Raw genomic sequence first — 13,451 nt, forward strand, 5'->3', positions numbered from 1 at the left:
TGTCAGGCTACAAATCTCATATTCAAACCTCTATCCAACTGAGACAAAGGCCAAACCTTAACTAACTAGGGAATAACAGAAAAACTAGCTATCCAACAGACCAAAACTACAGAGAGATCGTGCTGCCTTGGCCTCTTATATTTCTCCATTAGAGCATGCTTCAACAATGCAAACTGATTAAGTGTTGGGTTCTTTTTAAAGCCTGGAGCTGTGACCGAAACTGCGTGTAGAGATCAACTTCTGTCATTGTCCAGTGCTATCTGCAATATGAATGACTCTGACACAACAACGTGTCCCTTTCTGTAAGTCAGGTATCGACTTCCATAGATCTCATTATCACAGAGGAGGAAGTTCACTGGATCAATTGATGACTTTTACAACTAGCTGTTGCATCACATCTCAGTGAGCGAAAAGAGCAGATGGGTGGGAGGTGTTAGGGTTAATGACGGTTTGAAATGATAACAGCAGTCAAATATATAGTGGATGAACTGGGCGACCATTGCCTTGCCTGTCAAAAAGACAGCTAAAGTTTCAAATAAAATTGAAGCCAACATCTCTACACAGGCCCGCAGGCCACATGAGGAAGCGATAGGAGCCTCAGGCCTTTTATGTTCTGCACTGCAGTCAGCACTTCACTCAGCGGAGTGTGGGGACAGCAGCTCCTGCCAAAATGTATCCATGCCAAGTCCTGCCAGCTTGCTCTCCCCGCCCACTCTAAGGGCCAGAGCGTGAGCGGTGGGGCGCCGGTAGGCGGGTGCAAGGTGAGGCTGGTGGGCGGGTGGCCAGGCTGGAGCTTCCTGACACGGGAACCCGCCTCACAGCAGGATCAAACTGGCTGCCGAGTGAATCACTACCCCTCCTACAGCCTGAAAAAGTCAGCGCTGGGCCAGCATGCAGCCACTTCTGCTGTCTCTACAATTAACAAGGAATTCAGAAAAAGACAGCGCAAAAAATACTGCAGCATAACCTCATCACTCATCAGACTGCGTCTTGGCCAAAGTTAATATGACACTGGACTAGAAAGGAAACATTTCTGAAGTGAAAAAAAAAAAAAAAAAAAGATAACTTTGGAATTTGGGTTTGCACATTACGAAATGAACAGAGTATAACTCTAAATATGTATCAGAGCTGCTGAAAAATTCAGTATCAGCAAAGCTCTTAAAATTTAAATGCTTGCTTTACGGTGTAATAATGATACAGGCTAAGAAAGTAAATGAAGTTATCGGAGTCTGGCACCGAAGCAATTTTACACTTTCAGATTTCAGGCCCTGCAAACCTAAGCTTGAGGTGCGAGATAGGGGCAGGAGGCACGAATGCTCATACCTGACCAATCTTATTTAAATAAGCAACAGGAGCAAGGATTTTGAGCTGTGGCTAGTAACTAGTCAGAACCAAGAACATTATCTCCAGAGTAAATAATGTCCTGGAGGACCAGTGGCTACCCAAATCACTTCTTTAAAAAATAGAAAACTGCTCCGGGCTGCTTTTATTAAGCCTCAGATCCAATGGGAAGTTGAACCTTTGATCTGTTTAGGGTGCTGTGTATTTGCATTTTATAATGAGATCAAAGCAAGGTCCAGGGCCCCTGCAGAAGGGAGCTCTGTGCCTCATCTCTGTACACAACGATTTACAGACCAAAGCTATATTTTCCTGTTAACAAGATCATGTAAGAGGTATGGACCTCAGTGAAAATGCAGTGGGATTTTCAATGTTTGTTAGGCAATCAACACTAGCCTACGTTCTGTTTCAACTAATTTTCTTTAGTTGTACACAGGTGTGAAAGAAAAGAAAAGAAAAGAAAAGAAAAGAAAATCATGCCAGTAGCAACAATCTCCTCAACAGTTAAAGTTCAAGAGCAAACATTTCAAGCATTTCTAAACTGGTTGAGAATTGCTCCCGATTTTCTTTGGCATTCTTCACCTGGAAGAAATGCAGAGGGGAATTTACACACTTTGCCTGAAGTGAGCCTGGAAGGAGCCGGGAGAAGGTTTGAGATGAGCATGGAGGTCAACATTTCAGGTGTTTTTTCTTCTCTTTTTTTTTTTTTTTAAAACAGAAAATATACCAGAAAAGAAATCAAACAAACTGTCACTCTGTCTCTGCCTAAGCTAAGGTGAGCAGAGTCTTATTTACTCAGACAGGCTGGAGTTGGAGCTGGGGATGGGACCTCACATAGACAGCGGTCTATATGCTTTATTCATTATATCATAATACCAAAATAATATATTAAATTAGTATATTTTAAATTGGAATTAAGTGCATTTACCAGTAAAAATGAGTTAAGTCAATATTAAAATGTAGAAAAGGGAACTAATTATTATAGCCAGTTAAATGTATTTTCAAAATTTTAGGTTTTCTTGCAACAGCAAGAGTTAGTGAATTTCATTTAAAACGAGTTTGCATCACATGACACGTCTTTATTCTGTAAAAGAAGAAAAAATCCACACCCATCCTTCTCATGAAAAGAAGTACCGTCTGCCTTTTAAAATAATGTTCAAGCAGTTACATTAAAATTTTCCTTTTTTTTTTGGCTAAAAGCAAGAAAGAAACATCTCATCATACTGTAATGAAAAAAAAAAGAAGCTTGTAATTTAATGTCGGAAAATAATACACACGGATCCCTTTTTGACACGGGTGAACCATCACTGAAATCCACTTAAGACTCTAAAATGTTAAAAAAGGGACCAATCTGGTGAATCAGCGCTTCAAGTAATTTGAATAAAATGTGGAAAATATTGTCGATATATTGTCGATTAAGAGTGTGCTGCTAGTGTTCTACCATACTGCCCACCACGATGCATGCAGGTAGATGTTGACTGGGGGGGAAATACCCACTCCTCTGCACCACCTCCTTCAAGTGTCTCGACAAGTTTGCAAATCATTTATGCAACATTTGCCCCACAAGCAGACGTAGCGAAAGTGAGAGCGTGCTGATTTGTCATTCATGACATGCAAGACAGCATCCGTGAAGAGAAGGAGCAGATTCGAGAACTTGCGACCACTGACTTGAAAACTATATTCAGTACCTGTTCCATTCAGTCAAATACTATTCACACCAAGACTCCACATTAAAAACAAACAAAAAAAATTCTCATTTACAATTTAAAGAAATTACATATTCACAAAAATCCAAATATATCAATATCAAATCCAAACCATGCACTGAATTTTCCTATTCTTAAATAATGAATGTCGCCCAAAGTCAAGTCTTTGAAATCCTACAAGTATCATCTTTGCTAAGCGTTGCTGACAGGGAGAAAGACACAGACTTCTGACCTTGTGGGTGAGGACTGCTCCCATTGACCTTTTAATCTCAGAGGAGTCATCTGGGCCGGCTTACATTGCCTGTAATGGCTTTGAAATCCAAGAGATTCGTCAACAAATATGCGTTATGACAAAAAAGACAGTATATTTCATTATAGAAAAGAACAGCACTGCAGGCGAGAATTTATAAATTTCTTGGAAATATGTGTTTAAGAATCCTGGTATGTGAAATATCTTGAAGCAATCTGGCAGATCTTCAAAAAGCAATGCTTTACATGCAAAGAACAGAAGGACAAGGAAGCTACAGTATACGAGCTGAATCATGCACAAGACTCCTTAGACAAACCTGCAAAACATGAAACAAAAGTGCCTCAGAGAGCCAGAGAGGGTGTTAAGAAAAGCACCAACTAATTGCTTGCTCATAGATGCCGAGCACATTTTCTGCACTCTCGAAGGCAGCGTTCACATTTTTTGACCTTGATGAATTATCTGCTTTTATTGACAGCACTTATTGATATTTTTTTAAAAGCGCAGGCTAATGGCGTTCTATTGAGATGATTAAATGAGTTGCTGGTGCCCAGATTAGCCAGGTCTCATCTCACAGGCACAGCTTGCATTATCATACTGAACAGACGCATGCGTGCGTTGAGTCCCAAATTCCTGCGACTGACATCTCCAGGGGAACAGAGGAGCGATGACTACATCCGACCTACATTCACCCCACCCCGGCATGCCTGCTTCCAACTAATTACACACACACAAACATGCCTACTCAGCCTCACTATAGGTGGATTCATTTCATAGTAATAGCCACAGTGCTGGGAGAATGTTGCTGCTCCATGCATATTAGAGAATCAAACAATTTCAATTAGGTATTATTCTTCTCCCAAATCTCTGAGTATCTCTGGATTTTAAAGCCAAAAAGCCCAAAAAACGGAACAAGCTCCAAGTGACCTCCTGATGATTGGGGGAGGAACCTTTCCTAAGGCTTGTGCACAGGCTTAGATGAAAATATCATTTGTGTGATGGGATGTGAAAATTCTCCAAGCACAAAAACATTAGGAACAAACCTAAGGCTATTGCAGCTTGTTCAAATGCCCCAGGTATGGAAACAGTAATATCGGATTTCATTTCAATGTCTTATACAATGACAAGATTTTATACCTATTGTATATTCATTATTTCAGTAGTTTAGATTCTCAGAAAATCTATGGCAGGGAAAACACCCTATTAACAAGAATCAAGGAACAAAAATAAATTGTGACGCAGGCTCCAAGTCCATGAGCACATCTTGAAACCGCTCTTTCAGTGTTTCCTGCGCTGTACAGCATCCTGGTTAGAGTGATGTGGTTTTTCACACTTTTGAATGTGAGGGTATTTCTACAGTTGCAACCCACATTTAGGCCAGAATCTGATGATCCGTGCAAGCTTTTACTAAACCAGAAAGTGCTTGAAGAGCGTCAGTCTCCACCGACGCTGACTAATTAAACTACTCTCGTACGAACGACATCATTCTAGTTACGTCAAATCTATATTACACCTGGCACTGAAAAAAAACCTTGCCTTTCCAACATGTTATATTTAGCGAGTTTTATGTGGTCGCTGAAAATAAATGATAAATCCCCCAAATTCCATGGTATCTAAAAGAAATAATAAAAAAGTAATTATGTATATACATATTGAATACTACGTATTATACTGTGTACTCAAGACTCACAATTCTAGCAAAGTGATTTTAAAACAAATAACCTCTTTGAGTACTGCTGAATAATCACACTAAACCTTTCAGAAACCTCTCTATACCAAGTTTTCACAACAACTATATTGCTGTAACATAACCTGCTGTATGATGCAAGATCTACAAACTCTGTGATATTGAGATTTTGTTTTCTGTGGACTGAATCTTGCATTTAAAATGTGGCTTTAGCCTTGCCTGCAGGCATTTTGTCCACAATCACAATCACTTTGGCTTTAGCCACATCTAAAAATCGTGTAATTCTAAAAACACTACATATGATACCTGCCCTTCTTTAAGTTTTTCAAATCTAAAAAAGCAACTGGAATTTCATAAAAATCTCTAAAAATGTCATGCTATTTATGATTGTTAGTCTTTTTAGAACAAGATTTTTTTTTTAAATTTTTATGACAACCGCATCCCTGTTTTTTTTTTTTCTTAAAGATGGGATAAACTCGCTCTTGACTACAAAAGAACTAAAAGACACAGTAACAGCAACACATTAAACAAGCTTTGGTGAGTTAATATCATTTCTTCCTCTCGGCTGTATCTGGTGGAACTGTAACTCAGTGGGTAGAGCAAAGCGTCAACCCTGCCAGCACCATCAGTTTTGATTCCCACTGAGGCCTCCCACTCTAAGATGTATAAAAAGTATATGCAATCACAGTGCTTTGGATAAGTGTTAACTAAATGCTCTGTCTTATCTACAGTTATTTTAGTTGAGCAAGTTAGTAACGCTCTCAAATATACGAGCCTGTGAACACGTATAGAGACCTGAATACACTCTCTGGCAGACGAGTACACGAAGAGCTGCAGACAAAATGGACACATCGATGTTTCTTGGACTTTATCAAGTTTGCCTACATGCACAGTAGACCAGTGTACACAGGAACATTTATTACTAAACCCTGGGCATTGTTGCCCATTTGATAGCCTTTGTACTGTTTTCAAGTTGAATTGTAGAGGCACAGGTAGAGACGGACCTTTGGTCTGCATGGCAACAACAAATTGGAGGTATGCGGATGTCCACACAGAGTCAACACCTCCGCGCGGACTCAAGCGGGCTCTAGAGGACTCTCGCGTACTCGCAGACGCGGAACTTATAATTCCAGCGTAACATTTCACCACTTCAGTCCCCCGAAATGATAATTTACTCAGAGCTGCTCTCTGGATAAAAATAAAAATGCGCAGTTTCTAAGCTTACCAGATACGGAGTGACCACGAATAGATTCGTTAACAAATCCAATAACAAAGACCTTGTACTAATACTAAAGAAGGAAGGTGGTATACAAAATGCAGAGCTGACATCAATGTTTGGAGACAATGCCTGTAACGTAATGCAGAAATACATGCAGAGTGACAGCACATATGCTGCTTTGCGGCTGACAACTAAATAAGGGATGCTGGAGGTAAAAGAAGAAACAAAGGTTGCAAAATAAAACAATTCATTTCCTCACTAAAGGCCTTGCCACAAAACCTCAAATCAATCCATTTATAATAACACATGCTTTCTCATCTCCAGCTCACCTACTCGCATACACACGCACACACACACACACACACCTCAAAACAGCCTGTACACACGCCAGATCTTGTCGCCCTAGGAAATGGGCTTCATACATCTTGTCTGACTGCAATAAAGCAGTGCCTAAGATTCTATTTCCAATAAACGTCGACTGATTGGAAAACTCATTCTAATATCAATTTCCATCTGGGCCCTTTAAAAGGCAATCAGCATAGCTTCATCTCTGTATATCATGGGCTCCTTGAGATGATGACACAGCACTGGCTCTCTCCTTCTGCATAATGGCCTTCTCCTATCAAGGCATCTGCAATGAATAATACCACCCATGAATGGGCTATTTAGACTGTGTTCGCACAGATAGGGGCCACTTCTCTGAATATTAATCCAGGGTTTTACACTTCATATGGTTCTCTCAGGGCTGCGCCATTTTTCATTCGGAGGAGTAAGGCACTTTGTGTGATTTGGCACACTCACAGTTTTCTCTCGGAGCTTTCTCAGAAGTGACAATGGCGATTACCAATGGCATCTCACTTTATTTATGATTCCCAGCCCCCGTAAAACAATCATTTGGGTCAGGGAATATAAATTTTAACGCTTCTACAAATGCTGACAAAAGCTTCTCACAAAATGTAAGGTCAGAGGAGGTATCAACATGTGAATACACAGAATACACAAACTGACAAAAGGTCAATCAATTAAAAATAATTTTCTATATTTTCTGACATCAAATCAGAGTGTCTGCTAAAGCATACCTTTTGTGATTTACAGTATTTTTCTTATTGCGAACAATTCCCAGAAAAAGACAAATAAACAACAATGAATTGTTCCTATTGACAGTACTTACTGTGCCCAAAGTCCGATTTAGCCGATTCACCCTGTGCCTTATCACTCCATTGTTGTTCAAACCGTATTAAAACACAACAAACTTGTGCCTTACAGGAACTATTTTCAATTGACTGAGAAAGCGATCACCATTACAAGTCTGTTTGTAAGTAAACTGCCATGTCCATTTTTTGTAACCAAGAAATATGTCACTAGCAGGTAAACTAAAAGCCCAGCTACAAACACAATCACTATGGCATTTTAATAAACATTTTCCACTTGCATAAATGAAGGCTATATGTCATTTTTTTCCCTCACCTTCCAGCCACTGCCCGCCTCCCTGTAGTAGGGAAAGTTATCACAGATCCACTGGTAGATCTCGCTCAGTGTCATCTTCTTCTTTGGCGAGCTGTTGATAGCAAACGTGATAAGACTGGCGTAGCTGTAGGGAGGCTTTCCATCCTTGTGCTGCTGCACCTCTTCCTGGTCCAACGTGGTGTTAGGATCCAGTAGGGTGCTCTTCTTGCCCATGCCTGGCCCGTGGGCATTTTGGGCATCAGCCTTGCGGATGGCGGCCTGCATGGTCAGCTGAGGAAGCCAATCCATGGAGGTCAGGCTGCTCTCCAGCTCCGACGTCATGGTGACGGCAGGCTGGGCAGGAGGGGGTGGGGAAAAGGTGGCGGTGGCTGCTGTTGGCGCTTGGTGACTGATGGAGAGCGGACCAGGTGGGGAATAACAAATGACGACGTGAGGGGATGAAGTCAGGGCTCCCTCAGCTCAGGGCATCAGCATAGCATCTTCTGTGGGACAACCCTAGAAAAACAAGAAACAGACATGTCTTTATTAGTCAACTAATCTTTGTTACAAGAAACAACCAAACATTAGATATAAAAGTTACGTATATCGGCAGTACAGCAGAGTACGAAAAAGAAATGCAAGTGACGAAGCAGCTCTGCGGAGTTTGCCCGACATGTAAAACCAAGTGTCGCTGTAAGTATGCTTATACTGGCTGTGCAGGAGATCACAAGCCCACCACTTTCTCCACCACTTGCTGCTCTCAAAGCTGACTCATAGCTGGGACTCCATCTGCACACAGAGTAAATGCCAGGCAATTGTTTTCACAACTGCCAGCCAAATGGGGGAACGGCTCAGGAGGAATTCCGACTCTCTTGAGGCTAGTAAACCCCGTCTCCTTTCTTCCCTGCCTGCCTGCTTCCCCTGGCTCCACTTCCTCCCCCAAACGGAGCCTCTGCCGTAAACAAGCCAGCTAGTGTCGTCTTGCAAACTGTTCTCAACGCTGTGTGTGTTGGCCTCGTTGTACGGAGCGCAGCCCGCAACAGCCTGTTTCTCTGTCCCTCTCGGCACACTGCCCTCCCAGTCTTAAAATAGACGAGCAGAGTAGAAAGGCCTTAAGTTACTAACGTAGGTGAACACGGGTATCGGTGAAGAAAAACAAAAAACAAAAACCCGAGCAGGATGACAATGCAATCTGGCTCGGGGTGGGGGGAATGAGAACAGTCGAGAGAATGAGGAATCCTCACCAAGTTGTGGGGTTTTTCTCTTGACTTGAGCATGCTCACACATGTGTGTGTGTGTGTGTGTGTGTGTGTGTGTGTGTGTGTGTGTGTGTGTGTGTGTGTGTGTGTGTGTGTGTGTGTGTGTGTGTGTATGTGTGTGTGAGCTCGAGTGTCAGGTTGGGCAGAAATACAGTCTTGACAGCACTCAATAGGTCAAATACTGTAACTTTCAAAAGAAGTATGAGAGTAATGTGGAATTGTACCAAACGGTTACCATTATTTAAACTATTCAAATGTATTGGAGAATAATTAGAAAATTTTGCTAAAAGTAATTTAGTAAATTGACACGTTTTTTTTTTTTTAAGATATTAAAAAATATCAAATCTATTGGTAGACAGTTTACATGGAACATTTGAAAAATTTGTTTTACATCTGTTTACTTTATCAGAAAGTAAAAAAAAAAAAATGTGTATGGGACACAGAAAAAAAGAACATAATTTTATGAACTTCTGATGTCGATATTAGATGCAACAGGAAGAGTAAGAAATTCCTAAATTGGGCAAACTGCTTTGGCGGCAGTTGGTCAGAAGCAGTTTATGGTTGTCCCTTTCAATTGATCTCTCACAGCGGGGGTTCGCTCGTGCACAGCAGCCAATTCAATATCTGCTATCAGTGTAGACAGGCAGAGCAGATGATGAAGGCATTTTCACACATCCAAACAGAAGTCAGAGAAGGGAAAAACCAAATCCATCTGCGGGAGATCATTATTTGAGGAAGGCATTGGTTCCAACTCTTCCCTTATAATCAGGGTAGGGTTCCATAAGGCACTGTTAAGTTTTTTTTTTTTAGCAAAACACATTTACATGGTTTTTTTCTTTTCAATTTCTTGTCTTTTTTTTAACGTGATACACTCCCTATAAAGAACGCTTTGAGTATCCAAGTTTTCCCCTTTCAGGCTTTAAGGCGTGGATGTGATGGAAAACAGCAGCTTGTGTCACCTTGAATTAATGTCAGGAACAAAACCTTTATGAAAAACTAAAGTTTGGAGTAAGCTTCTCAAATCACTCTTACCTTTGGCTGACTTTTAAAGCTTTGCGAAGCGAATTTAAAAAATCTGGTGTCGGGTGAGATACCCAGCAGGTTATCCACTTTCAACTGTGTTTTTGTAGTCTTCTTTCATTAACACTTGTGTCGTGATTGTTCCAAGCTCACAAGGCTAAATGAAAACAAAGAAGGTATGAACGTCACTCTCCCACCCTCTGCAGTCATGAGCACACCGATAAATAATCAGGCCTGCTGACTGACTGTACTGACAAGTGAGTCAGACTCATGGTAAAAAAAACAGTTCCTCATCACAAAATCAACAAATCATACACAAGGTGTCTCCACCCTGAAACAAAGGTGACTCACAAACTGATTTTCTTTTTTGAGTAGAAAACAACTGAAATATAAAACAAATGATTTTTTTTTTTTTTTAAATATGAATCTACATTAGGGATTGGTCATGATTTTCAAATCTTTTCAAGTCATAAAAATATAAAAAAAAATGGTACATACAACTACCATCCTTCCTTATTTCCCCCGTTTTTACCAGGTGGTGGAAATTCACCTAAAAGCTGTCTGCCGGCCGCCATTATAGAACATATGGAGAGGAAGAACACGTTACTGCCAGACTCCAGAACTTTGCCAGGCAAAGACTGTGTGGCGTTGCGAGATTAGATGCCACAGTGCGAACAAACGCACGGAGACGTGCAGAGACAACTGCAGCCATCAAAAGTTCTGTGAGACTGTGAAACTCCTTCAGCAAATGAATGAGGCTGTGGTGCAGTGCAAACTCTGCAGGTAGAGATAGCATATAAATCTACCACAGCTAAGCACCGGCATTAGAGTGAAGCGCCGAGCGGACGGTCCATCCATTGATCAATAACCCATGGCCAAGACGAAGTGAGGCTGATGTTGGGCGTGCTGTAATCTCAAAGATGAAGCTAAAGGCATGCTTCTTAACAGATTTGTCCAAAGGCGATCGTTTTCAAAGTTGGATGACATTTGTTGAGCCGGTGTTTATGTGGGGGGAGAGAGTCTCTCTTCCTCTTTTTGTGTGCATGCGTACGAACAGGTGAGGAATGCCCATCCCTACTATACATATTATTATCTATTTAAATAATTGCAGTATCATGCAAAAGCTTCATCAGCTCACTGGGCTTTCAGGACAGATTTTACATCAGTGTCATACAACCACCAAAAAGTACGAGCAGCCACACTGAAATAAGTTGCCCTGTAAATGTAATGCTGAGATCAATTCAGTTAATAGCCCATATCAGTAAAGGATCGCCCCGCCCTTTAGGTAGGGTTGTAACTATTATTTTAATCATCAATGAATATGCTGATTATTTTCTTGATTGATCGCAGGTTCTATAAACTATAGGAAAATGCAACGGTATAAAATTCCAGAAATAAAAGTTGTCATCTTATTTTAATTTTTTTGGGATATTCTGTTTACAATGATAAAACAGAAAAAGGCAGAAAATCCTAAAATGATATGCTAGAAGTGGATGATATTTCACATTATTGCTTTGAAGTTTTTTAAATAATAAATTTATATTCAAAACTGCAGATTATTTGTCTGTAGATCAACACATCAACTGTTGAGCGAGCATTAGTTCAATACAAATAATTTGGACGATTAAAGTTTGAAATACTCCAAATGTATTAAAGGAAACACAGATTTAGAGTTCCTCATTTTAAACTGTCTCCAAAACTAAAATAACTGTGAAAAAATGCTAAGCAACGTACAATGCATTATACGTTATCTACACATCTATTCCGTGAATTTGTGTAATTACAATTTTATTTTTGTTTGGTCCGAGACCAAATTGGTTACATCATGTGTAGTGTTTCTAAAATGTTGTCCACCCATGCATCTTCATTGTACTCTATACTGTATAATGCAATGCAATCAGAAAATACAGCAGGAGAACAGAATATAGGAAGCCACCACGTAATTGATTTAGGTAGGTGTAACTGATAAACCGGCAGCTCAGTATGTGTGCAAGTTAACAGTTGGAGGTCTTTATGTAAATTAAACCACAGTCACCAAATGCGCAATATAAAGGCTGGCTGGCAAAGAGGAAGCCTGCCGAGCTTTCTGGTGGCCGCCGGAGATAAGTAGACTGAGGCAAGGGTTGATGAAAGGCACTCCGCCCGATACATGGAGACACATGCCATTTGACCCTCCTCACTAATGATCCAGCTGCTACATAATCTGCAGGGCCAAGATGGTGTCTTAATTAGAGAACCTTGGCCTGTGGCAGCAATGATGAAGCACAACACAAGCAGGCAGTAAGACGGCCCCCCTGCTGCCTTCATTACCCGGGTTGTGGGACATTCAGAGCAGGGGCAAGCCCCAGCCTGCTTCTGCGTCAGGGAGGACTGTCTGAGTGTGTTCACTAACGGGTCTGGGGGTAGGCAGAGGTGTGCTCAGGAGGCAGCAGCAGTAGGAATGGGTGTGAATGGCACAATGTAGCTGGCGTCGGGCCCGGCAGGGAGTCGAAAATGCCGATGGTGTGCATCCGAGAGGTTTGAGAGGTCGAGCTCTATGATTACGAGCCCAAGGGAACAGACTGCGATACCACACACATGGAGCCGCTTTGATCTTTCTGTAGGAAAATGGGGTTCCGTCACTGTCATCACCGAAAAAAAGAAAACGTCTTTCTCCCTCGACTTTAATTTGTTTTCAGAATGGAGCGCTGGGAGTATTTTCGAGGGCTGAGAGGGAGAAATGGATGGTCAAATTCATTCTCTATTCAACACTCAAAGTTTCTTTGTCCTCCAGGGATTAATGGCAGATTTAGTTCTGAATGAGAAATTGAAAGCATTTTTTGAGACATCTTAATTTACCAAATTCTTGACAGGACTTATCAACAGTCCTGTTGCCCACTGAGCACTGACAGCAAATCAGTGATGGTGTTTTGTGTCTCAGCTACTAAGTCTGAAGTGGCTCAATCAAACTGACAGCATGGCTATTATACATGTGCCAGGCTCTCTTTTATTCAACAATCCCCGATGAGGCAACAAACGGAGTAACAACCAGGGATTACTCAACACAACAGAGCTCGTCAGCTTCATCATGTTAGGCAAGTGTGTACTGAGATGCAAGTCAGCAAGTGCGTCATAAAATCAGTGCTGTTCCCCATCTCCACTATTGCAAAATTGATGTCTGTACTTAGCAAGCCCTTAAAATTTTAGTACCCCTAACAATGCATGCCTAAGGTGGAATTAATATTTCAACTGTGATATTGCTGCAGTGAATGGCACTTAAATATCCTCTACATTTGATATAATGAGGAGTAGCCACCTATTTAATTCAAATTCAGAAATGACGGAAGATTGATAAATATATATACATACATACATATCTGTAATGTCATTAGCATACTCATACAAAAGGCTTGACGGATAGTCGAACAATGTCTCAAACCTTCCCTCTCTGACATCAGAATTGTGGAGATACATTTTTCACCTTTCCAGAAAAAGACCACATCCACCTCACGCAGCAGCTGGATGTGTGAAGGCAACATAATAAGCAGTG

At 41.1% G+C, this 13,451-nt stretch overlaps 1 protein-coding gene across 4 annotated transcripts in view; it reads right to left on the reverse strand.

The window, feature by feature from the left end:
• The window catches only part of foxj3 (forkhead box J3), a 72,668-nt gene that overhangs the window by 34,388 nt on the left and 24,829 nt on the right, over positions 1-13,451 (reverse strand). For all 4 annotated transcript variants that reach the window (XM_069690833.1, XM_069690832.1, XM_069690829.1 and 1 more), the window contains one exon: positions 7,665-8,159. In XM_069690833.1, coding sequence (XP_069546934.1) covers positions 7,665-7,985 — 321 coding nt within the window. In that variant the 5' untranslated portion in view covers positions 7,986-8,159. The remainder of the gene's footprint in view (positions 1-7,664; positions 8,160-13,451) is intronic.

This window comes from Brachyistius frenatus, unplaced genomic scaffold (genome assembly GCF_029030835.1).
Source record: "Brachyistius frenatus isolate BFR_SWC_R1_liver_20210118 unplaced genomic scaffold, ASM2903083v1 Contig_10, whole genome shotgun sequence".
In the NCBI taxonomy this organism is placed as follows: domain Eukaryota; kingdom Metazoa; phylum Chordata; class Actinopteri; family Embiotocidae; genus Brachyistius; species Brachyistius frenatus.